The sequence below is a fragment of the Taeniopygia guttata genome, chromosome 1, assembly GCF_048771995.1.
Source record: "Taeniopygia guttata chromosome 1, bTaeGut7.mat, whole genome shotgun sequence".
NCBI classification, from domain to species: Eukaryota; Metazoa; Chordata; class Aves; order Passeriformes; family Estrildidae; genus Taeniopygia; species Taeniopygia guttata.
Window position 1 is genome coordinate 100,631,352 of NC_133024.1, and position 27,986 is coordinate 100,659,337.

The 27,986-nt window shown below is 38.2% G+C and overlaps 1 protein-coding gene across 10 annotated transcripts in view; it reads right to left on the reverse strand.

Annotated features, from left to right (window-relative positions):
• The window catches only part of SH3KBP1 (SH3 domain containing kinase binding protein 1), a 210,863-nt gene that overhangs the window by 120,867 nt on the left and 62,010 nt on the right, over window positions 1-27,986 (reverse strand). For all 10 annotated transcript variants that reach the window (XR_005981493.2, XR_012057801.1, XR_012057802.1 and 7 more), the window contains one exon: window positions 12,586-12,709. Coding sequence is in view for 4 of the 10 variants with exons in the window: in XM_072934443.1 (XP_072790544.1) it covers window positions 12,586-12,709 (124 nt within the window). In the remaining 6 variants the exon portion in view is untranslated. The remainder of the gene's footprint in view (window positions 1-12,585; window positions 12,710-27,986) is intronic.

The window sequence follows — 27,986 nt, forward strand, 5'->3', positions numbered from 1 at the left end:
GTTTACTTACCCTGTATTTTCAGCTTTTTATTAGTTTTCATGGATTTTAAATTAGACACTGAAAGGCTTCTGTACAAAGTAACCTTGTCTTAATACACTGTACCAAATGCCAATTCCTAAACTGTACAGAACTTCTTGTCAAAAACCTCTGCTGCTTTGCTTGCTGCAAGTCCCTCATCCAGTAGCTAACCCAGATTTGCCCACTCCACGACACATCTGGGGATGTCATACTTGCTTGACTCTTCACCTCAATACCCCTTGGCTCTGCCTCTAGGGCCACAACCATTTCCACTTCTGCCAACGCGCTGTGAGTAGGGATGACTTCATGTCAGTTCTGATCTGTGCGAGGATGAAACTTCCTGCCAAATTAACAAACTCCTGGAACCCAGCTGCACAGCTCTGCTAATTCTATCCAAGGATGCAACTGCATGCAAGATCCCCTACTGACCCTGCCACCAAAACTTTCCTTAATCTTTGTCTTTTCTCCCTCCAAGCAGCATTACACAAGCTATTTCTCTCCCCAGGTCAAAGCACTTGACCACCACCCAAAACTTGCACCAGAACTCTGCCTAAGATTCCCTAGCATCATGTTAACCAAAGTGCAGGAGCTCTCCATGTTGAATGGAGCAATTCCTTCCATAAGTTTACTGTCCCTTTCATCTTTTGTTCTGTTTTCCTTAGACAGGAGATTTCCACACTTTCCAGATGCCAGGCAAGGCAAGCAGGCTGGTTTCATACCTTACCAATTTAGTAGCCTTTGTAATGGCATATGTACACCCTTCAACTACTTTTTCCTTCTGAATCATACAGTCTGCAACAAAACTATTATCAGCTCTTATGCCGATGCATTTGATCAATAATATTACTTTTATTTGTGAAAGTGCGCAAAATGTTCTTTGTGCGTTTGAAAGCACAAAGGTTATCAGGTTTTCTATTTTTCTGGCATTATTTATTTCCAGCTTTTTAGTGTTTTTTTGATACACCACATAAGAAAATACCAATTTTCATAGATATAAAAATGTATGCGGAGGACTACTGAAGCTGACAGGGCTGTAGAGTATGCATTAAGAGAAATTCCTTCACATTAAAATAATTATGGAAGAACAAAACCACAACTGTCTAGGTTTCAAGTGTGTAATGTCTCAACAACATTTTTAGTTTTGCTGGGATAAACATTATCTTTTCCTAAAAATAACTGTTGAGTTCCTCTTGTCTTTTCCATTACTTCTTCTACATGAATGAGAACTTACTTCCTCAAACTTAAAAGCTGTGAATAAATAGGTCTCTGGCTCAAGTCAGCGGTGTCAGCAACAAAATCCATCTCCAAAACTGTGATTAAAAGACTTAGAATTAGCAGGCAAGAAGGTATCTGCATAAGAATTCTGTATGCAACTGCAGTGATGGTTTTTCTGGACAATGACCAGTGCTTGTACCTTCCCAACACAAGAGAAAAGTGAAGAGCAATATCCACAATAGAAACTAACAAGAGAGCAATTTTCTTTTGTGGTTCATTTAATTGAATGACTATGAACCAGCTTTCAAAAAAGTTTGACAAACCATCACTCTCTCATAGAACTTTTGGAACTATTTTCACCTGTAACCAAATAAAAGGCAATACTCTGATCCTGCAGGTCCTGCAACACTCCTTTCCACCCTGTCAGATCAAGTGCTTGTGAAGCAGTATGAGGAGGTAGGCAAAGAACAGACCTGCTATTAAAAACAAGCTTTTCGCTTGCTAGTTTAATGCTAACCTTAAAAATTTTCCTCATCTGGCCCACAATGTAGCCAAATATTTGTACCAGAACAGAGGAAGAATCAAAAAGGAGAAAATGACTCTTTTTTTGGTGGTAATGCAAGCTTAACATCTTCGTGAAACTACAGCCTCAGGCTAACGTTTATATTTGTTACTTTTGTTTTCCACTACTCTATTTGCTCCGTAACTGCCACACATGTGACTGAATCTTTTCGTTTTTCTAAGGTTACTGGACCTTTTTTATTAAAATAATTTCCTGGAGACTTCCTGACCTCTTATGAATTCCCAGAAGTAACTGTGACCTTTAGGATAACACTATGCTGAGTCACTAGTCTAACAATTCCTAGGTCTAAAAAACACCGAGTCTTATGACTGCAGTTGCAAAATGAAGCAAAAATGGCTGACACTGCATCTTGCAGCTTTTGCAGAGTTAGATACCAGACTCTATAGATCAGGGACATCTGGAATCTAACAGGAGTCTAACAGAAGCCAGCACAAAGTACATCTGGTACTAAATGTATAGTCATGAAACATGTTAGTACAGAACAGGACAACTGGCTTGGAAATACTAAGTAAATGCCTGAAATCCTCAAAGAGATCTTAACAATGGCATCAGGCTTGGACTCATCACTAATAAAAATATTATCATACTATAATGAAAAAAGATATTAAGAAATTGTGTTCTAAGCAACAGTATTATGATGAACAGAGTTCATGGAAAGTCAAAATAGTGTGGTATTAATCTGTGAATTGCCACAGTAGCATATTTTCAGTGCTAGGCTGAGCACTCCCTGGTAAAAACTGGTCTCTAGACAAAACAATATCAGAAACAGATTCTGAAACAGCCAAGTATTTCTTGGGGGAAAGCAGATATATCCTGGGCTGTCACAGTGGTGCCAGTGCTCACTGGAAGTCTGTGGAACAGAGAGGCAGATTCCCAAACACACAGCCACAGAAGATGCTGCAGTACCAGCTGAAGTCATGAGGGCCTTCACCAGAGCAATGCAGCACAGACAGAGGACCCTGCCAGTAGCATAACACTTCTGCTGACTTCAACAATCATTCCCAGCTAATTTGGGCATCTGCAGGGAGCTGCTTCTCACCACGAGGAACTCTGCCCAGCCTCCACTTCTGTTTCTAAATAAAGTCGGCGCCGAAGTTAGGAAATAATGGCTCTTGCTGTGTGACAGATAATAATAATAATAATCTTTCGTATCTCAATCCAGTGCTTGGGGCCAAGAATCAGCCATCAGCCACTTGTCAGCACTTCCACGTTTCACTCCCTTGTCAAGCACAACCCCTCTACCAATGAGCTTAGAAACTAACGAGCATCAGCAACATGCTTTGAATTTTTATAGAGGATCATTCCACAAATTAACTGCAAGAAAGGAACAGGCACAAACATGTATTTATATTTGAAAAGGGAATGCAGAAAGATATAGAATAGGAACTAATGCAAATGACTGGTGCATCTTAACTGGGAAATAACATTAGAAAACAGTGACATAACCATAAAAAAAACAGGGTAAATGGTACTATACATCACAACACATGACTAATAACAGCACAGGGTCCCATGCTGTGTGCACCTTGATAATTGTAGGGTAGACTGTAAAGAAGAAAATACTGAAATAAGACAAATTAGGTACTCAATGAATAAAATTTGGGAAACTTCATACCAGTGGAAACTAGAAATATACCTTTGCAGGCAAACTATCTTGTTATTCAAGTTACTGCACCTACATAATACAGGAATTTGAAAACTGAATGCCTAAATAGCTAAAAATGCCATTTTACTCAGGATAATCCAGGTCATGCGTTGTCAACATTGTCTGATACCTCCATGTGTTTTTTAAATCTAGTTATAGCAAGGCAAATTTCCCCAATTTCAGGGGCTTTTAACCCAATGAACCGAAGTATTTCACACAGTGTGTGAAAAATAATTAAAATGAATGTGGTGACAAATTTATTCCAGGCATGGTGCTTTATCAGAAGACTGGTTTTAAAGCATGTATCAATTCCTGAAAGTAAAATGTTTCATAGAATCTATCATACATCATAAAAGAGCCCAAACAATGTGCCTTATGGGCATAGCTTTTGTACAGTTTATTGCCACTTGCAGAGAACAGCAAAGCTTTGCTTAAACCACTCTAGAGATTGCATGTATGCATGTAGGAAAAGGAGAGGGCAAAAGCAGAGGTGAAAAATACCTCTGCAAAATGCATTCAGAGTTAAAGCCTGTCCCCAGACACATACTGCTATCCAAACCCCCACAAGAAGCTGGCTCAGAGGTTCCTAGGACAGCATACTTCTGAGCAGAACTCTGCTCAGCTCTCCTAAGCCATCCAAACAGTGATGCTCCTTCTTACCAGCAGCCACAGTTCCTTTTTCCTATGTACATTCTACCCACTTTCTGCAGCAGTTTGTTCCAACGTCGGTTTAAGAACAACATTCCATCAGATGAGGAAGGTCTTGAATAATAATTGTAGTTTTCTGCTGGTTCAAGCAGAAGTCAATAGGTTTTCTACACTGGAGTGACTCAACAGCAGCAGAATAAGTCACTTGATGTCAGTGCAGACAGCACAAGTATGGAGCTTTTTTTTAAAAAGTACAAATACAAAGGCATATGTTTAGATTAAATTTTCACCTACATCCAAAAATCTTTTATATGGGTGGGGGCTTAATGGGCTAAAAAAGAAACTCTAATATCAATCATTTAGCCAAATTATTTAGGCCTTCAATTCATGTTGCATGATACTGCAATTTGAATGAGACCCAAGGAAGCTGTTGACAGGTCCTGCTTCCCACCTACAACCCCAGAAATAATTCAAAGGATTTTATGGTTGTCCAGGAGTCAGAAACCTTCAACTACCTCAGGATGGTTATTAGTGCTGTAACTTACATAGCACAGCTTACTCTTATCTACAAGCCATGAGGAAATGATGACAACAGCTGCACAGCCCCAGTTCCAGCCCATGGGAAAAGCTCGTTCTCTGTCTCCTCAAAATCAACACAGCACCATCCCAGCTACCACCCCATCATGCAAAGGTAAAGGAGCTCTGAATTTAAGATCTGCCTGTCAGTGTGCTTGAACATTTACCTGGGCATATTTAACTTAGCAGTTACAAATTCATCAAGGTAACTCAAGGAACAACAAAAAAAAAAGTGTTACTGACCCACTTTAAAGTATACCTGCAAAGTTTCAGAGCTCATGGAAAATATATAACTTGCACAGTCAAAGTATATTCTCTTGACCCCAAAATTCAGTCCAGATAGAGCTGTGCTCTGTATTCCACAACATTATCCCTGCATTTCTCCTCTGCTTTCATTGTATCTACCACAGAATAAGAAGTCCAGCTCCCTCCTATCACAGCTGCTGGATGTGTCTTGGCACTGGAAATACACAGAGATCCCAAAGTCTTGCTCCAAGGCTCAGCATCTGGTGAACACCCTGCTCATCTTATGTTATTCTTTAATTACAGGCAAGAAGGGACAGGGGAGAAAGGTTGATCTGCTAATTTTCAGAAAATCAAGTTAGCTATGTTTTTCTGAAAAATCCCACACCACCAAGATGAAAGGCTAAAGGAGACAGACACAGCCAGCTCAGTCCAGAGGCAAAAGGTCAGGGACAGACCTCAAGGGCAGCAAGGCCTTGCTGGGTGCCAAGTGACTTATCCAGCACACTGAGAGGGACACAGCTGCTGGCTGCAGGGAGACACTTCTCTGCAGAACCTCGTGGAAAAACCAGCAGCCACTTCTGTGATGGACAAAGGTAGTTTTGAGACAAGAGGAGGTTTCATTGCTGTTGTTACTTCACCAACCAGCATATTTTATTGGATTTTGCATTCTTTATAGGAGATTTCAATATAAATTTGAATAGAAAAACATTTTGCATCTGAGTTTGACAACATGTTTGCTCTAGACTAGTACCTTGTGGGCAGTTTTCACATATTGTGATAAAAGTGACATTTGTACAAATGACAAATTATATACCTGACAATTTTATACTTTGGGCATGTAAAATGTATTGCAAAGCTTTTAGAAATGAAAAAAATCCTTTAACTGATTATACAAAAATTTTTCAGTGTTCATGAAAAAGAAGCTGCCACTCTCTAAACTGTTCCTCAACAGCATTTTTGCAGCATTTTTGGATATGTGCATAAACAAATTACTTGCAAAAATACTTTATTCTCCTTATTCTTTCAACACTCCCTAAAGCCCTGTTCCACCACTTCACTTGTTCCCTCTCACTCTCTTCCTTAAAAATTCACTTGTCTCTGCTTTTCCATTGATACAAATATAATTCTGGGTCTAGCTTAAATAAAAATAACCAAAAAACCAAATTATTCCCACATCTGTTTCCATAACTACCTCCCTCTGCTTCATCTGGAAGCTGCTGAGAATGCTCATCAATGACTACTCTCCCACATATCTTTAGGCTTCATATGAAATGGTCATTTTCTGCCTCTTCTCTGTCCTGTCCAGCATTCAACAGGATAAAATTAAATTCTAAAAACATTGTCCCAGTTTTTTCCATACCAACCTCCCAGTTTCCAAATGCAGATCCACATCTAAATGTTTTATTAAAACAAGTGAGCTCTGTCTACAAGAAACCTGAAAACATCCGGCTAGCAAATTGCCCAAATATTGCATCTTCTCTTGCATTACTCTTTTTTTTTTTTTTAGTTACCTGTTACCATGTTTCATACATAATATACACACAGGTGTATTTATAGACAGCTCCTTGATGCTGTGGCTGTGTTTCTGTTTAGTGTTTCCCAGCATGGTCCATAAATGGGATTCCCAAAGCTAAATATATGACACACAAGAGAGCTACTGAGGCAAACAGATATTCAGAGGATAGAATTAACCTGGAATTTCACTTCAAACCCAGAGTGATTTCTACTTCTTGTTTCTTTCTATAGGCTGTTCCTACAAAGAACCTCACAATATTAGCAATGCCACATCAGTGGATGGATCCAACTATGCTAAATTGCAGAAACTAAGTCAGAGCTCAGCATTCATGCATTTTGAAGACAACAAGAAAGGAGTAATTGAAAAGAAAGGGTAAGTAATTAGGATAAATAAAAAGATGGGGAGCACTGCACATTAAATAACAAGAAAAGAAATTATCTCCTGGAACAAGATACTGGAATCTTATATAGATAGAAATCCAGAAATCTATCTTAGATAGATTATGGAACTTTAACTGAATACCAGGGTAGCAAATGACCACAACACAGGAAAAGAAATTCAGATTTTATTTATATCAAGTCATTATTTAAATTGAACTCATAAACAAGATGTTCTTGAAAAGAATGACTGAGTACCCATTCCACTCTTGCTAAGAAGTCAGCACTGAGATGTTTTTTCCAGCCACAAAAAAAATCATGTCAGTGTCAACCACACGTCCAGCTCAGACTGATGTCTTTTCCTGCCTCTGTGAACTAAAAGCATTGACTTCCAGGGCAGTGTAGCTTACCTAAATACTGGGATAATTTTCACCCTTATTTTCAAAAAACAGTACTTTTAAAGGAAATGTGTATTATCTGAGACAGTACATATCCATATGCAGATATGGTATTTAAACTCAAAGGATAAATATTTTGCACATTCAAGTTTCCTGTGCTATTAATTTTTTTATGTCTCGTTTTGGGTTGGTGTCATATGTTGCATGCATATTTTAACCTTAATAGGCTGAGCAGTATGTTCTTGTGCATATTTGTGCAAACTGTATACTGATTATACACCAATTAGCTGATCTTCAAAATGAAAGGGATTTTTTTCCCTGCTAGCAATAATTTCTCTGAAGCTGGCAGTATTTGCAAGGGAACACCAAAGCCTGTCTGTGGAAGGCCTGAATGTGTAAACAGCAGAAGAATAATTCAACAAAAGAAAGATCAATGCCTTCAAAGTTACTGTGTTAGAAAGGAAAACTAAAGCTGACCATACTGAGGGTCAGACACCTCATCAAGCACAATGAAGGCAGTCACTTACACTTCTTGGTAATAAAATATTTTATGAAAAAGATTTTGAAGTTTGCCTTTCTGTTGAAAAATATTACAGAATCATAACTTACATAGATTATTTAATATAAGATTGAGTCAACACACTCATATGCTGAGAAGGCAACAGCCTGTGTTTCTAATAAATGGGGTACCTTTTTATATCCAAATAATCAAAAAACTATCAAACAAAATGATGAAGCATTTTTCTTAAAAAATATTTTTCTCATTTATCTAATCTACAAAAATTGACTTAAATCTCAATTTTGTATATAACAGACTTTTTATTTATTCCTAAATAAAACCTATTATATCATCAAACTTATTTACATAAAATTTCCCTTTTAACATTGCATGCAAATGTTTTCTATTATTTAAATGTAGGCTGGAAGGTAAATTAAATAATTCTCAAGAGAACTAGAAAAAACTTTCCTTGCTTTCAGTGTTTGGCTTTGATTAAGAGCATGTAGCACGTGGTAAACTGCTCCAGATTTGCTGGCTCAATGCAGCCTGCAATTACAGTTTATAGAAAACAAATATATCTGACAAGGCAATATATCTTTGCCTCAAATATGTTTACTCATATAACAATTGTTGTTCCATTTATTTAAAAAATACAGTCTATCAGTTCCAGTTTTGCAGCTTGACCTAAGTAAGTGGGCTCTTGTTCCCAGACATACAAAACAGCACAATGAATAAGATACTTCAAAATAGGATACTCAAAAATCAAAACAAAACTAGTCTAAAATAAGTTATGGCCATTTAACACTTAAAGCTTATTGAAAGCAAGTTTCCATTATGTACCTTTATACCTGAATGAACATCATACTGTATTTATGACAGATCTGAAACAGTTGCAAAACTTTGGATTTTGGTTTAGATTTTGAAAGTTAACTTAGAATGGAATTTCACCATGTTGGAAAAGCATTTAAGGAAAAAAAAAAATCTTTCAGTGTTTTTCTGTTCCAAGACCTGGTTGTAATTTTCTTATGTTATTAAATAATTGCAACAATAGCAATAGTTTTGCTTTTTTAAAACAATCTGAAAATATTCTCAGTGAAGAAAAGGCTTTCCCATGCTGCTATTACCAAAGTGCAACAATACCAATTCTAAATAGCAAAAGGCTATTTTTAATATATTTGTTTAAATACCAGCTTTATAAAAGTTTAGAACAATAATTCTTTATGACAACAAAAAATCTGAAGCAGGGAAAAGTTATATTCAAAGACCCACTCATGGTGAGAAAAGGATTTTCTTGACTTATGAACTATAGGAAGAAGCAAAAGAACAATCTCTCCCAGTTTCTGGCAATGAATATGCAAGCCAACCAACATCTGACATTCCTACAGATTCAGACAGGTGCCTCAGTGCCACAGCCTTTTTCCCTAGACTGGGCACTGCAGTACCTGAAGCACCCATCAAACCAGCCCAGAGCTGCTGCAGCCCTGGGAACAGCCAGGGAAAGCACAAGGCCATCATGCTTCCCCAGCCCCATCCCTACACTCCAGCAAACTCCTTTCCTGAGCCTTTCACAGGTGAAGAATGAACCCACTGCAGTGCTAAATTAAAATGCTCAGTTTCCTGGATGTTAATTGCCATCACTACATGCTGGAGCAGATCTCAACATCTTAATTAGGCAGGTATAAACCAGGTTTTGCCAATAGGCAGCCTAAGGCAGAGCCACCTGAATTATATGGAAGTTACTCATTAATCTGGATATGTCATTGCAATAAATCAGAAAAAATGAAGCCCTGCCTATCTGAAAAATCAATACATATTAAAATACCTGACCTAGGAAGATAAGTGTTGTAATTTGACCAACAGTGATTTAGCAAAAGTTCCATAGCATTTCCTAAATTACATCCACCACAGCAGTGGTCACTACTGTTTGTTTCCATTGGGTCACTAATATCTGTGGTCAACAAGAAACATTAAAGGATGAGACATATTCTGGTTTTACTGCCCACAGGAAAAGCAGAAAAAATCAAATCCTTCCGTCTCCTCTTGGCCTTTGTAACAAAAACATGAGTGAATCACAAATGGTGACTTACAACCAGTTGTAACCCTCACTATGTAATGGAAGCAATAACCCAGGTAGGCTACTGCTGGTGGAATTACACCAACTTTAATTTTTTCCTATGCTACATGTGTAATCCAACACACATTACTGTCATGGTTTAACCCCAGTCAGCACATAAATATTATGCAGCCACTTATTTCAATCCACACTGATTTTATTATTAGAACCCCTAATTTCAATACAGTACTAAGAAATAAATACCAGAATATAAAGTTGGATCCTAAATACATTTTTAGTTCAGAAATTCATTATTTTCCTCTTAGTTACTTAGATGTTTCTTACAAATAACTTAGCTGTTTTCCTTGAATACCACTGTTGGACACTTGTCAATATTTCTCAAGGAAAAACTCTCTACAAGCCAGATGCCCAAGAGGCCAAGATTTTTCTCCTCAAAATGTAAATGCCTGCTAAAGTGCTGACACTTAAATTAGGCCAGCCAAGTTAAGTAGTAAAACTATACAAAATAACACCACAGCAGTAGAATAGCACTTATTATCATCATCTTAGTAATAAAAGCAATGCAGCAGCACAGAATGCTTCACTCCCCCATCACTGGATCTGCTCTGAAGTTGCAAGCAGCAGGATTACATTGCCCAAGCAAATAAAAAATACTGCCTACCACTTTCACTGCTGAACAGTGGCTAAAGACCTTTAGATGCATCCCTGTCCTCCTCACTTCCTAACCACAAAGAGAACACAAGAAAACAAACCGACCAATGAACCAAACACAAACACTCTGTCCCCATCCCCTTTTTCATGTCATTCAGGTCACATTCTGTGATCAGTAAACAGACTGAGTTAGGATTTGATAAAAATCCCAGGACAAGAACACTTGAAGAAAATAACACCTACGGCACTAAGGGCTCCCTCTTCAATACAATACGGCAACACTTTCCACAAGGAGACTGGCCACATAGATCTTAGAAAACTCTTTCTGAACACAGCAGCAACTATTTGCTAAACTTTCCACACTTAAAAAAGGTTACCATGGCTACCATGTGCCCCCATGCTCAAACTGATCCCAGGAAAAACGAGGGGAAGCTCTCCTGCCTTCTTGTGCCCTGTGCATCCTCTCTGTGCTGCCAGATCATGACCATCTGTACCTGCTTTTTCTGCAGCAACAGAAATGGCTGTGGAGAAGTGGCCAACATGAACAGTGAACCAACCCTGACATGATGTACACGAGGCCATGAGCAGTGCAATCCCCACCAACCAAGTCCAATGAAATAACATCCTAATACGAATTCTGCTACTTCCAAACCTTACCCCTGCCTCAACCTACAGATCTTCATGTCAGACTTTGCTTTTCTTATCTTAGTAAATATGATGTTTTGTATTCTTCAGCTAGAGACAGAAAAATCTTTCTCTCCTGAATCCTTTCAAGCTTCTAGCCAGAGGGAAGAAAAAGGAGGAGAAAATGCTCTAAGAACCACATTTGGAGTGCCATCCCCTTGTGACTGAAACAAATCTCTGTATCTGCCACAGCTATTAGCCTTCTCCAAATAGCAGCTGAAGCAATATGGAACAAACTTGGTCCCTAGATAATTTCCCAACTACTCATATGGTTCTGTATAGCAGCCATGAAAAATAATAATTCTTCGTAATTTAATTCTGCTGTTGCTTGAAAAACTTATGACCCAAAGCAGAAATTTTGGATGTGTCTCTAGATTCAAGACAAAATTGCAAGCTCAAAAGACAAAGTTTTCTGAGATTTATTTCCAGTCTTTTCTTTCAGAGGATATCAATCCTTGCAAAAGAGGTAGAGATTAGTCTGCTTCACATTTTAAAGGAAGCAAAACATTTTGCAAAAATTATTAGTTCTTCTTCACTTGCAGTTGTAAACCTTAAGTATAAGACCTCTACTGAAACTGCAGCTCAAATAAAATGCTAGCTGATAATACATAACAGGAAATGTCCATAACAATCCTAAAAGTATAGAAGACACACTAAAATGGAAATTACATTACAGCAATGATTAATGACAGCAGATTATTCTGTATAAGACAGTAAGCAAGAAACTGTCGAGTGAATCTTGCAGAAAAAATTATGGCACATCTCTTGCACAGACCCAATTGTCCTCCTACAAACAAACAGGAGCATAAATATAACCTGAAGAAAAATCCAGTTTTAATTCCCAATTTTTTGTTTTGTTCTGATAGTTCTGAAAGCGGGGCAGGGAGCTAGGGAATGACACAGAAGATTTGGAGGCTTTCATTTTAGCCATCCAAAACCCTACATAGGAATCTGCGTTGGGAGTCAAGTCAGACATGAAGAGCACACATTCCATCCTCAAATGAAAGACAGTGAAAGAGACTTCCCAAGAAACTAATGCATTAAGTTGTATGTTTTCCACTTTTTTTCCCTTTTTATAGCTCTCTGTCCCAGATAAGCATGAATATGTGAATGTAGACTGACATCCCTGTGCAAAGCCCTCCTATATGCAAGCTGCCACTTCCTTACTTTAATAAGCTTTAGCAATCTCCTCATATAACTTTCCTTAATTAAATGTATGGAGGAGGGATTTCCTTAAAAAGAAAGGGATGTCTGTGCAGATTAATGTGGAAGTATTAGACATGCATCCATTTATGCCAGTCCAAGACAACAACAATTTTTTTTTTTTTCTATTATTCCTGCTATGCCTTTTCAGTTAAATAGATTTGAGCTTTATTTCTAGGAACAAGAAATGTTTACATTTTGTTCTTTGGAGGTCCTGAATTTAATATGCATTTAATGTCCATATACTATACCTTTTTTGTTGGTTCTAATAATTGTCTCAGACAACAGTAAAGGGCTTCCATTGGAAACTTCATTTATAGGCTTCTCTGGTGGTTTGTTGGCAGTATTTTCTTTCTTCATGTCTTTCTTTATTTCCTGCAGAAGACAGGTAGAAAGGGAAAAGAAAAAAAGATCCAGTTTAAGAAAAGGTATTACAGAATATTCTAAATCTCAAGCTCCCAAGATTTCTTAAAACTTCTATGCACAACCTCTGCCTGCTCTAATATTACCTCAAAGACTCTTACGAAGTTGAAATGCCACAAAAAGAAAGCAATTTTCAGTAACCTTTTCCAATGGGCACTAATGTTTTTCTTTTTCAAATAACCCCTTATCTATGTGTGAAAATTGTAGGACAGCTTTAAAAATCTCTTAGTAAAGACCACCAAACCTGAAAAAGTGTGAGGAGGGAAAAAAATAGATGTTTCAGTTCACCAAGCAGGGAGCTGTACATTTGATACACAGGGCAGAACCAGTACAGAGTCCCTAATGTAAAGGCAGCTAAGTCTGCTTCCCCTCCAATGAGAAGACCACAGAAACAACCACCATAGCAGGAAAAAACTATTAACTAGGAAAATATGACAAATGTTACCATAATTGGCAGAAGCATATAGCGAGACTGCTGTCAGAGCTGTTGCTAACACTGACACATTTTGCTGCTCACTACCTTTTAAGGGGATTGACAATATATATCGAAAATATATATGGTGGGGTTTCAGGAAAGTAAATCCACACCAAACAGCTTCACAGTTACTGCTAGAGATGCACAGTACCTTCTCTATCAGCTTCTTAGGCAGACTTTAAAAGCCTAACTCTGTTGCCACCCACACCCACTTTGACAAAGCATCCAAAATATCATCACCTTTCATATCTCTTAATTTGAAACGCTGCTGAAGGAAACAAACAGCATTACCTCCACTTTCTAGACAGGTAACTGACACACTACAGAGGCTGAACCATTTGCTTATAACAACGTCCTAAAATATAAGGAAAAAACCCAGTTTTGGCTCCAAGCTTTGTCCTAGAGCCACAGAGCCACTCAGGCTGAGAAGGAACTCAGAAGGTCCCTACTCCAATTCAGTTCAGAGCAGGGTCTCACCTCTGAGTGGAGGTGGCCAGGCTGTTCAAGGCTGTTTGGGCAGCTGGGTTTTGTAAAACTCAAAGGACAGAGGCTGCAGAAGTCCACTGCTTGACTGACTCTATAGTGACAAAAATTTTCCTTATACCTTGCCTGGAACTTTCTTCTCAAATCCCATCTATTCTCTCCTGCCCTGCCCACCAGGCAACACTGTGAAGGGTGTGTCTCTATCTCCTGGATAACAATTTTTAAGTAGCAAAAGGACCCCCCAAAACCCTCCTTTCAAGCTGAACAAGCCCACACCTCCCTTAGCATCTCCTTAGGGAGCATGTACTCCAGCTTCCAGAGGAACAGAACTTGCTTTAGCTCATCAATATCTTCCCTTTATGCAAAATTCTCATCCCATCCACAAGATGGTATGCTCTATTCTGGATGTGGATTTACAAGTGCCAGGTAAAGAAGGATTACCACTTCCCTCAATCTGCAGGCTATTACTGGAGCCCAGGATGCTGTTCACTGAGCTGGTGCCAGGGTATAAGACTGGCACGTGTTTATGTTGCTGCCCACCAGGACCCACAGGTCCTTTTCAGCAGAGTTGCTCCCAAATTTATCAGGACCCACTCTTCAGATCTGCCAACATTCCTCCTTCCCAGGGCAAGAACTGGTATTTGTCCTTGCTGGATTCCATAATGTTCCTGTCTGGGGCCCTCTGAAGAGCAGCCCTGCCTTCAAGCATGTCAATTGCTCCCCCAGTTTGATATCATCTGCAAATGAGATGAGATCTACATTAAACAGGCATCAGAGACAGGTGATGGCTTTGAATGAGCTCTTCCCATTACAAAAACCTCTACCTCTCTCCTCTTACATTCAACTGCCCTCTTCTACACCCTCTTCTACATTCTACACTGCAGGATCAATTTACACCACCCCACAGCACTGTACCATACACAGGAAATATTGTAGATCTTATTTAGATTTTCAGCATATCAGACACAAGCACTAAAGCATAGAAAGCACATTCCTGTTTGAAGTTTCTGAAGTTGTCATCTGTGAACAGCACCAACAAAGCAAGAATTTTTAATTTATTGTCTGTAAGATACACCTTAAACCTAAATCTCATAATTTTTTAAACCCTTTATTATCTCAAACCAATTGTTATTTTAAAGCTGACTTATCAGCTATACAACATTAATACAGTCTTCTACATCTGCACAAAGCATTTTCTGTGTATCAGTACATTAGCAGAGCTAAAACTTTTATAAATTACTGCTTATGGAAGGTACAGTAAATCCTTAATGTACTGCCATCACACTGGTAAAATAGTATCTAAAAGACAACTCCTCAGAGTAACCATAATAACAGAAATGACAAATATGAATATGTGTATGAAAGATGTGTGATATCTGTGTGATAGATGCTGCTGTTGTTAGAAGAAATATTGTACATAGTTGTGGTAAAAAAGTGAACCATGTGAGAATTTAAGAACACTGTATGCATTTAGAAGAATATATCACTTTCTAAAAGAAGTGGACTAGACTTAACATAAAGATTATTCCACAAGCTTCTTTGTCACAGCCTTAAAAATTAAAATGTATAATAAATTACTTCACCCAGAGCTTCACATCTATTTTGCGGCTAGGTGACAAACTTACTGTGTATTAAAAAATTATCTGCCATTTAAACAGAATTTGTGAGTCAAACAGCGTTGTCATGTGAACAAGACCACAAGACAACATCCTATGGAAGACCCCATCTTGTCAAAACTTACTTCCTGTGCGTCATTACCATGTTACTTTTCATTCTTTATGCCGAATGTAATTAAATCCTCAACTCACAAATTCTGAAACAGCAGTACAATATTTTTTAACTGTAAAAACCCTTTTGCAACTTCAAAACTGGCAAAGAAAATTGTCTGCTATAACAGAAAACAATGCTGTACCCTTTAGTCTCCAAATGAATGACACTGGTGCCTTTGCTGCTGCTGACAGCTTTTTGAGAAAGCCTTGTGGCTCCTGAAAAAAAGCACAGGAATACAAGACAAGTCCCAAACACTGGCATTTGTTTTTAGCATGGAGAGTCTTGCACTTCTTTCTCATCCACTATTTGTGGAAAGAAGAAAGACACACATGCCAAGTGTCCACTAAGTCGAAATTCACACAGAAGGTTTGGCACCTTACAGTCACCAAAATTGTCCAAGGACTTCTTTTTTTGTGTGCCTTTCTAACACTTGTTTGAGGTACTTTTCATTACTGTTACCTTTGATGCTCATGAGGGCCATAATCTTTCATAGCTACAGCCCAGAGTAACATGACATGATCAACGCCAGCAACCTGAAGTTACAGACCCTGGAGGAAATTGAAAGGAAAAGTGGAGAATTGTCTAAACAATGAAACAGAAATCAACTAAAGGTCAATCCAGTCCTATTAAACTAAAATCTTATCAGAAACATATTCACAATTAGCAGTACCCTATGGGAAGTCCATATCTAAGTGGCTCAGGATGCATTCTGCAGTAAGCAATGCCAGCTTTAAAACCTTTGTACATCTTTTCAATTCCTGGTCTTAGTCTGTGGTATTCACATGCCCTCTGAACAGAGAGAAGCTGTGAGAGGAAAAACAATTCTTATTTCTGCTTGCTGCTCCTGTTGTTGTTTTGAACATGTGGAATGTGTTGGAAGATTATTTACCTGCAGGTGATCGCTTGATTGGCTTCTGGTGATGATGTTTTGATTTATTGACCAATTGGATCCGTGTGTGTGTGTGTGTGTGTGTGTGTGTGTGTGTGTGTGTGTGTGTGTGTGTGTGTGTGTGTGTGTGTGTGTGTGTGTGTGTGTGTGTGTGTGTGTGTGTGTGTCGGGACTGTCAGCTGAGAGGAGTCATGAGTTTTCAGGAGTAGTAGTTAGTTAGAAGTATGATGTAATATAGATATAATATAGTATAATGTAATATAATATGGATTTAATAAAGTGACTATTCAGCATTCCAAAGCCATGGAGTCAGATGCCAATCATTCCCAGAGCTTGGAGTTGCCTGATTTTACTATATTAGTCTACAGCATAAGACTAAAATCTTATAAACAAAACCTAACAAATGCCCCAGCAGCCTCACCACTGTAGCCTGCAGCAAACACTGATGCCAATATTACAGCTTCTCTCCTCTCCCTAGTATGTTGCTTCCTCTTCTTTGCTGACTTCTCTTCTGTAGTGTTCTCCCTTGGGGAATTTTAGGATTTTAGAACTTTTCTTCAGCTGTGGCTCAATCAGAGCCAAGCATCCTTATCCTCAGGCCAAAGGGACCCTTGGTACTATTAAATTCAGAAATATTGACATAGCCCTTTACATCTATCGCCTCTCTAGGCTGCTGTAAAAAAAAATAGACTATTACACTAAAAATACCATAATAACTTGCTCAAAATTGCATTTCTTCTTGAAAAAATGAAGTGAAAACAAACACAAACAACTCTGGCCAAATAAATATACCAAATAAATTTATTTTTATTTTTATTTTTATTTTTAAGCTCACTTTATTTTACTACAAAAAGTATACTGAACATGACTACCTGGCGTATTTGTAAATGATCTACAATGGCCCTAGAAGCTTTATCAGTAATAGTTATAGAAGTCTCTCTATGTAACCCAGTCCTTCCAGATCTGCAAGGAGTTGAAGCCTACCACATCAAGGAAGAGTAGACAAATGAACTTGCAAACCCATGCATATCAAAGGTGGCTTGTGGGAACTTTCCCCAGTATATAACAAAATCTATTTCGAGTTCTGATTTCAAGTTGAAGTTTGCAGATCTTATTTATTTTAAGAAGAAATTCCATGTACACATATAAGTTGAACGCAAACTTTCAGTTAGGATATAAGTCCTCAATCTGCCATAAGTAGTTCAAGAAGAGCTGAATTTGAATGCTAAAGGAGGATGAACAGAAACTAATAGTCCAGTTTCAAGTTTAGAAACTGCTATGTGTTTAAAAATAAGCTTGTAAAAAGCTTATTTTCAAAAGCTTGTTTCTCATCTCCTTTATTACTTATAAAAGTAATAAAGGAGATGAGAAACTAGACAGGTAAGATATTGGATTACATTATTTTGCCCAAAAATATTGGGAAAAGATCAACCTGCTGCCTGCCCAGCAAGGACTTCAGTGCACCTCCTGACCAAGACTTTTGCACTGGTTTTTGATTTTATTTTGACTACAGCAGATATATTCACACCCTAATGAGATACAACCACCACTCACTGTGGGCCAATCTGCCCTTGAGTAGAACAGGGTGGGTGGACGGGGACAGCCAGACATCTGCGCCATGCTGAGTCTCCTCTAGGGGACACAGTGTGAGAACCTTCATTTTTATTTTTATTTTATGTAAATCCACCACAGCAATCCCTGTGGTGACAATATCTGGAACAGGCTTGATGACCTTGAGAGCCCCTCCCAGAATAAAGTTCACAAGACAGATGTCAATGGAAACCCCACAAAGAGCCCCAGGAGAAGGAGCTCGGAGGGATCCTGAGTGCAGTGCTTGGCTCTTTACCTCTCAGCTCCTGTGAGATGTTTCTGCAGAATGAGCAGCTGTCTCACTCACACAACCCACTTGCAAAGAGGTAGGCTTTCACAGTGCTAACAGCTTCAAAAATATCTCTAAACTTAATCTTTGGGACTACTTGGTTCTTGGTTTTGGAGCACTGCCCGGTATCAATTTCATGGATTTAATGATGCACTTCTTTCCTTGCCCACACAGAGATAACTGCAGGTTCAGGTTAATGATAGATCATTTTCAAGAAGCCATGCCTCAGGAACCCAACCCTTAAGTAAATAACCTTGCATTTCAACCACTAAACCTAAAAGATGCTCTCTTGATGTCAGAAATTTTAAGACAGCTTCCACCTCCTGTCTACGTGGGTTTCAGTGTGATTCCAATATGATAAGCAGTTCTTACTCGGAAGAAGCACCCTCAATCTGAGATATACTGAAAAAGAGTAATTGTGAAATTTGAAACTAATCTAAGCTTCATTCCGTGAAATATTATGATTTCAAAGATATCATGAGGGCATAAAGGCCCTTACAATTTGTAAACCCTTTTAATACATAAAAAATACTACTTTTTTGTAACTAGGATTCAGCCATACTGCATAGATACCAACTGCCAAATCACTGTGAAAAGATTCTTTTCTTCTAGCAAACTTTGAAATATATTTTCTCCAAAGAAACTCAAAATCCTAAACAATACCTGAGTTGTTTTTATTTGGAGCCTCTCTAATCCTATCCTACATCAGTATAAGCCACAGGAAATTTGAAAGATGTTATCCCTAAGCTCATCAGCTTTACAACATGACAAAACTTTAAATAATAACAAATTATATAGTGTGATAAAAGTCCATCACATAGAAAAATACAATATATTCAAGTATACCTGTACCCTATTAAATGGCTATTTCAACATATAAAATTCATAAATTAAACACAATTAAAATTTATAAATTAAGCACCTTATCTTTTGTTATTCCTTGAAATGACACATGCCAAATCATTTTGAAGAAAGACAAAAAGAACAGTTAACAGCTTTCAAAATGAAAATATAATTTTTCTACTGTTTGCAAGATCTAGCTTTTTTTCTCAGAATTGAATAATTTATTACATTTCAAGAAACAACTTTCCTCTATTAATGTGCCTTTAAATGATAAAGTTTCTGCCTCTCTATCAAAAAGCTCCCTTGAAGTTAGAGCAAATGCTTGAATTAGGTCAGCCATAAAAGTTGCAGTTAGGAAAGTACAGGAACTTTTGCCATTTTCACTACACCAAAGTTTCAAGTTTTTTTACTATAACAGTTCTGACCTTTACAGGAAACTCAGCTGAAAACATTTGAGGAAATTGCTGCAACCTTTTCCATTACTCTAAATGCAACAAAATTCTTTTTTGTACTGCTGCAGGTACAAAATCCTAAAGCAAATACTTCATTCCTCAAAACTGTTGTGAATCATGAAAAATTATGAGAAGAATCCCTATCAGACCATAAGGTGATTTATCTGTGGCTTCCACATGAAGGGAACAACAGTTCTTGCATCCTGGGAGCAAGAGGTTTAATCAAAATCAAAGCTTTTGAAAACAAGACACATACATAATAAAAGAGTTGAAAGCTGAGAAATAATGAGTCTTTCATCATGCTAACATCTGTAGTATGTGCCCTACTTGAAGCCAAATATGGGAGCAGAAATAAGAGCCTGGAATCATATGCAGCAAAGAGGAAACAATGCAACACATTTGAATTATCAAAAGATGACAATGGAAATGTCAGGAGCACTTTGACCCCTCTGAGATACAGAACGCTTTTCCTTCAATCCCTTTTCTCAAAAACCATACTTATATTTCAAGAGACAACTGCCATCTTGATTTCCTGCAGAAGGTGTCTGTAACTTCAAACAATATATGAGTTCAATCATTCAATTATTAAATGCCTCAAAATAAATCTCTGCTGCATAGGACATCAATTCAATATTTAGTCTTCCGAAGTAATTTCCTGTACCGTTTTCACTAAAATTAGTTAAGAGTTATTGAATAATTGTGAATGTCCTTAGTTAGAAATGTGACTCTGATTTTCAAGAATCTTGTAGTTCTAATATAAACAAACAATGTATCCTAAAGCAAGGTTGGAACAAACTTTCTCAGCAACTGAACTAGAATCAAAACGAAAATTATTTTCAACTAGAAAGATGTTGCCTGCACTAAAATCCAGTATACTTTCATAGCATAAGCTTTACATTCTGTAAAAAGCAAAACAACAACATTTCTGGGAGAAATAAGATACCATCTAGCTTTTATTTTCTGGGCTTCTGCATCACTTGCTTTTAGTTTCTTCTTTCTAAGGCAATACCAGGTCTAAGACACAGAGGGAGGACATGGGACCTTCAAGCACCGTGATCAAGACTGAGATCTCCCCATCATAACAGGAGACACTCACCAATGGCTGTGTCACCAAGCAGAGGGGGAAGGATGGTTTGGAGATTGTGCTCTGTAGCAGTGACCCCCAGCTTCTAACGGAGGCAGAGATCCCCAACTGCTACAGCACACATCCTCTGAGCTCATGACAAAAGCTATGCTCTTATTTCACTGCTGCAGGATTCCAAATCTGCTCTCCTTTTTTCACTATCAGCTTATCTCAACTTTATAGGAAACATGTTCCCAGCTATCAGGCATGTGACAGAGGAAACAAAACAAAAAAACCCAAAATAACAGAGTTACAGTTCATGAGCCTCCTGGTTTGTACCAGTACTGCCTAGTTCTGGGGTTATTTCTAACCACAGCCTCCTAAACCTCTCTTTGGTTTCTGTATCTGGCCTCTAAAATCAAGTCTGTTTCTGTGGCTCACATGACTGCTATCTGATTGACAGAGAAAAGCAGTATTTGTTCACCAAGTTTTACATACTGTACAACATATCTACTCCAGCAAAACAGGTACCTTAATGATGAGAACTCTGACCTGCTTTACCCTCCTTTGTTTTTCTTGTTGTGTTACATAAAACAGATGCACTGATTTGCTCTCTCCCAGCACAGATAAAGCCTTGAACACAGCCAGAAGTGCTGCTTTCATGGCTACTCAGGTAAGCCTGTAGTGCCACCCTTGCTCCTCAGATGGAAGGGCCTTTTGAGCACTGCAAAGCTTCATGTCAGGACTGCTCCCCTGCCTACTGTACACCTAGAACCAGCCTGCACAATCAAAAATTTGTTACACTGCCATAAGTAAACATTTCTACAGCCCATCTGTCATGCACATTGTTCTTTGTTAAATACTCATTTTGGCACTAATTTTATTTATAAACTTTACTTATAACAAAGGTCATCCCTCAGGGGGCAATTGAAAACACTAATGTAAAAAAATTAATAGGTCAGATTTAAAGCAAGCAACTGGCAACAAACAAATTTACTATAAAGTGGCAAACCAGCAGTTGTTAAGAAAAAAAAATTAACTCCTACATCCAGTGTATTCTACATTAACCACAAAAGCACTGTGCACTGAAGGCACAGTGCAACCTGCTCCTGCTTAAACTGCTGGTACTTCTTGGTGATATCTGTGTCTGAACTCTCCTGTCTATCCCAGCCAGAGATGCCCAAGCTATGAGGCCAAGTGAGGCCCATACGAGCCACACTGTGCCACACCTAAATCCTCTGTTCCTCTTCTACACATCAGTGACCAGTAATCTCCAGCAAACTCAATCTCCTCTTTTAAAGAATTTCCACATTCTTCCATTTTTTGATACAGATTTGTTATGTTATTTGTTACATATTTTTTACATCCTGATAAGGAAAGATCTTCTGGATAGGATTTACACTCTGACATATGTCGAAAGCCTTGTACTTCTAGAGAGATAAGTGCCTGCTTTATAATAAAATAAAGAAAACTCTCAGTTTTGTTGAGTCTTGTGCAATCTTTTAGCTTTACTTGTCTGTGAACATGAGTGTGTGTTTCTGCATTCACTCAGCTCCACAAAATCTTGTTCAATCCCTTAGCCTCACACTTTGAACTTCAGTTCAAAAGGAGACAGCTCACATTCAATTAATTTTAATTAATTATTCAATTAATTTACTGTGGTTTTTTTAATTATCAGAAAAGATTAAAGAAACATGGAGGGGGTGGAGGGGGAAGGGAGAGGGAGACTACAAGAAACAGCAAGGAATACAACCGTAAGAAAAGTAGAGAGCACATTTTAAAACAATCACAAAACACCACCTGACTCAGAGAAAATCAGGAAGAAAAAAGAATACACCCTCTGCACATTGTGGTTTGGGTTTTGGAGATGTGCTTGGCTACATCAGTGATCAGCTTCACTTCCACCAGAAGAAGCAATTCATTACATCTTAATGCACTTAACAGACCAAGACTGAAAATTATAATTACAGCAATAAAAAAAAGGGAAATAAGAAAACTATGGTGTGCTGGGTGCTGGATGCCACTCCAAGCCACTCAGTTCATCCTGACCCATTTTTTTCAAATGACAGTACCTCTCTCTGCGGCCTCACAACGTAGGTGTAAGCAAAGCATAACTGATGAACAGACACAGCAGATGGCAGGAAGCACGAAGAAGCAGAAGTGATTGGCACAGGCCAGGTGCATAGGCACTTAGCATTTTGTACACACTGTGACAAGACACCTCTAAGGAAGACTTTGAAAAACAGCAAATACATTTGTTGATCTTTATGTGTAGGTTACCCAAAGTAGGTGAGAAATACAAAAGCAGAAGTCCATTATAAATTTATTAAAAGGGTGAGGAAAACCAAACCTGTCACCTTGTCACCAGAACAGAGGGACACACCATCCACATATGATACACTTGAGAGACAATAACCCAAAGCCTCTAAGATTTACAGTGGGCAAGTTGCAGAGTTGACACGGACTTTGCATTTCAGAAACCTCCCAGAGAACCACACTATATGACTGCAGCAGCTCTCTCAACCTGCAGATGAACTGGAAGCAACTTCCTGATTTCATACTGCTGTGGAGTTGCTAACACCTGCCCATGAACCCCTGCAGTACACAATCCTTCCCAGTTTTCACCTGGGGCTGGGAATTTGTTTTGCTTTACATATTTAGCAACATATGTGAGTAGTGGGCTTAAGGGCAAAAGGCACTGCTGCAGCAGGGATTGCCATGGGGAAGATGCTCGGCAACCAGACTCTAATTGGCATTTTCTTCCCCCACTTCTATAACCTTCATGGCAATGGATGGCCAGCCAGGCTTTTATCAGCTGGAACTCCTGCCTTTCACCTGTGTCTGCCAATAGCACAGCACATCTGTGTGCATTTCAGCTGCCCAGAGTTCTCAGCACACACACACATCTGTGCAGGTTCTCAGAAACACACGTGTGCTCCTCCCTGCAACCTTGGATACTGCAGGGAGGTACTGTGGGGAGGCAAAAAAGGTGCTTCTCAGCCATCCTCCCCCTAGTCCAGCTCCAGCAGAATTAAATTACTCAAAAAGTTTCAAATAAAACCAAATTCCTTCTCACAAAGGTTCCATTTTCAACCAACTATTAGAAGCACTGTTAACTTTGCTTGAAAGTGCAATGTCATTCTTCATTTCTTTGAGTAGTGGGATATGCCAGAATTTAGCATGCTAAGAGTTTCTCCCCACAGACACCTAGCCTTATTAAAAAATGTAACAGACTACAGTTTTAGATATGGAAAAGTGGATATTTCATGTAGCAAAAATATTTCTGCTGTCAGTATAAAAAAAAAAGCTGTGCATATTAGCATATATACATGTAAATATGAAACTTCTGTTGTATTTATGTTCATTCTTACAACCATACCAATTTGAAGAGACAACCAATACAGAAAAAAGCAACAATATACACTCTTAGGAAAAAAAAGTGCTGGGAGACATTATCACAAATGTGTTAGATAAGCAGATAAGCTATCTCTGTGACACAGACAGGTTTAGAGAGACACAAAGTAACATAAATCCTTTATGCAAAATCCTATCACAAACCAGATGATCCTTAACAGCAGGATTTTCTAATGAGAACATTAACTAACTCATCCAGTATCTTGCATTCTCTGTTTAAAATCATATAGAAGGTTTTTTTAAGAAAGGATTTATCTTTTCTTAATTATGTTGTACAGTGAAAAAGAAACAACAAGTAAAAACAAACCACACAAACTGAAAGGAAGTCATTGTGACAAACTGAAAGGAAGTCATTGTGCTACACAAAAACATGCAAAATACATAAAATACAGCTGTACACAACTTCAAAATTTTCATATCAACCACACTTTACAAACCCTTGGTGATGGCCCAAACAGCCATTTTTCTATCCAATTAGCAAGTAATGAAAAATTGTGCAAATTTCTATAGAGGTCTTCAAACACATAATTCTGCATTATAGAATGAAGAACTGTGCCATAAAAAGGTTAGGGCAAATAACAGACATTCCTATTGTTTTTGACAGACCTCTCACCAAATACTCTATTAAACTAACACAATTGCTCAACCTTCTGCAGCATACAGTTATTAAGGTTATGCAGAATAGTCCACTGAATCCTGGGGACAGCAAGTGTCAGGGAGTTCCACTGCATGTAAAATTAAAACTGAGATTCTTGAAGATGCATCACTGTTTTAAGAGACAAGCTGAGACTTTTTTCAAAACAAAAATAAAGGGTCATGAAAATATTTAGAGGGAAAGATAATTACAGTACTACAGGATTTTTAGGGCTTTGTTTGTTTGTGTAACCAGTTGTATGAAAGCTTGCAGGAATTAATGAAATAAGATCCTGGATTAAATCAGGGTTAATGAGATCAGGAGTAGACGCATCATTATTCAAATCACACACCATGTGAATAGTGTATGCTGCCAGACTTGTAAATCAGAGATTAGAATTTAACACTCTTCCTTCTGCAGTCTGACAGTTTAGGGCTAGAGGTCTCTTTATAAATATTGCTGGCATCCACCTGCCACCGTTCACAAGACAATGTATTACTATTCCAGTTTTTCCTGGTGCTAAGCACCAACAATTTCAAGAGGTAGCCAGTGGCAGAAGCAGTTCCTCAGCACTTCTGACAGTCATGTTCCTCAAGTCTTACAACCCTTGCAGCTGTTAAGCAAAATTTTTTATTTGATTATTTTACATCTTAATCTGACTTTTCTTCCTGCAACCATTACAGCAGGTACATGTGAGTTTGGAATGGGGCCATATATCTTATGGATTCCTTTTGTCTGGTATAGCCTTCTGAGTTCCAGCATGTTGCTGATATGCTCAAACCCGGAGGTGAGAGAGGAAAAAATAGTATGAAACCAAAAGATTGATAACAACAATTTTAATAATCCCTATTAAAAGATGTCCTGGAACCATGGAAATCCCTTTATAAAATGTAGGTCACATGTTTCTTTGGAGGTATTAGACTTAATTATAGAGATTTGATATTTTAAAAAGATAGCCCTATTCATAAAATCTTAATATCTGGCAAAATTGACCCAAACCTTAAACAATGGGTCTCAAAAAGTCCCTAGAAATGCAGCAGCTGTCCTCCACACTTAAGACTGCTTTCTCTTAGTAGAATGAAGGTCTCTGGACAATGCTTTTCACAGTAGAATTTTCTAAGCTCTTCATATGTTCTGTCTGCTCTTTTACAGCTGTGAAAAAGGAACAAGCAGGGAAAAGGGGATGTATTGGTCAATCTATTCTCGCAAAAAACTTTCTATAGCTTGGTCTTATCCAAGGGAAAAGAGGTATAAAGAATGCAAATAGAAGGAATAACCATGCTCAACACTGATCCAGACCAGCAAAGAGTGTTGCTCAAGACTGAAAAATGTCTGATGGGTGCTACAACTTCTTGAGAGAGTTTGATATACCATTGGTATTTGTAGGAGAGGTGCAGCCTAGCATCACAGATGGGAGAAGATTTGGTGACCACAATCCTCACCTGAAATTACTCAATCCTGTAATTACTCAATGTTTGCAAAAGAGATTGGCATGCTACCTTGGAAGTAATGCATCATACTGAAACTACCTTTGGAGTTTCACAACCTAGTATTTATTCAGCCAGCATGAAACCTTAAACAGACCTTCCTGGCTATCAGAGCCACACATACCCATTGGCTTGTATTACAAAAGAAAAGCCCAAAACAGTATAGGACATATTATGGTCAAGTCTACATGAGAAAAAATGATGTCTATCTGCTTAGCACACTCAGCAGGTTTCCTGTCCACAGATGAGTTGCATAAGAAAGTATAATCTTTGTTTGGATAAGTCTCCTTCGAAGCAGAGAATATTTTATGGTTTCTCCCAATGTACCATGTGGCACCAAGTGCTTGAGGCTCACTGTTACTGTAAATAAGATAGAGGTAAAAGAAAAGTACCAATTATGCAGTTCTGCTGAGGGGAAATGAAAGTTTAAAGATGAGAGTTAAAGAAAGAAAGAAGACAGCAGGTGCATAGGTGTCATCAAGGATGATGAAATGGTGGCCTGACCATATATAAAGTTACATTGGAACTTCAGGACTGAGTCCTCTGAACTTGTTTGCCTTGCTGAGCATCACTGAATGATGGTGCAAATGATGCAGGTTGATTCAGCAAGCAGGAACAAGATTTCAGCAGCTACAAACACCCAGGGAAATTGCCTTTAAATACTTTTCAATTAAAAAACTTAAATACTTACTTTTAATTTTTACCTTTAAACAAGAATCAAGAGGGAAAAGTTGCATATGTCATGTGTAGAAGAAAGACCTATTTTTTGATCTAAGCATTAGCAATTCTTCTTACTCACCAATTTATCAAGAAAAGATCCATTCATTTTGAACATTTATGTACTCCTGGTCTGAGTGTTGTAGGCTGAGGGAAGACACCGAGTGTTAGTCCTCTGTGTTGAAGAGGACTCACCTACATTTCAAGGAGACGTTACTGCAACTTTAATTATTAAACTGCTATGGCTCCAATTATATATACCCAGACCTAAGCCTTGAAATTCTAAATATTGACTTAAACAGTTATCAGGATGACAGGAAAAATTACAATATATGATTTAGCTTTTGTTCCCCAAGAGCAGCCTACCTTGAAAGTAGCTGCCTGCTCTAAAAGATAAATGTGTATGAACAATAAAAATTGCAGAAAATTAAGCCAATCATTGTATAATTAATATAAATACAAATATGTCTTAAAAAGAATGGGGAGAAATCTCACTTAGCAGAAGGGAGTATCCTTCCATTCATGGCAAATATTGAACTCAAGAAGTTGCAGGCAAAGCAGAGTAATTTGCCAAGCAGTTCACAAGAGTACTCTCTATCCACCCACCCCTGAGCTGTATTTTTTTACTGGGAAGACAAAAAAACCCCACTCCTTCTTCTAGATACTCCAAAATCTTCTAGAAATTACAGGATATTCTTGACGCATTTAGATTTAACTACCTTTACTGCAAAATGCTTTAGGTGCAGATGTAGGGGTGATTTACCTCCACAATATTAATTTTGACAGCACAAAGCAAAAGCCACTTGCTTCCTTTGTTTTCACTGGGAGCTGTCCTTGACACATTTACTTCAGGTCAAGGTACATTTACACTCAGGTAGTTCTACTGATTCTAACAGGTCTCATCAAGAAATCAAGTTTTTAGGCCCATTCCTCTGAGAAAATATGACCCCATACCTATCAGCACTTCTTACACTGTGCATACACTGCTCCTCCCCTCTGTGAGCCACTCCATGGGGAATTATTGAAAGAACAAAAGTTATCTAGGAACACCCACACAGCAGTGGTTTAAAGAAACACCCAAAACACAGGTGTGTTCTACTTTGTAAACAGTATCCTTTTAATC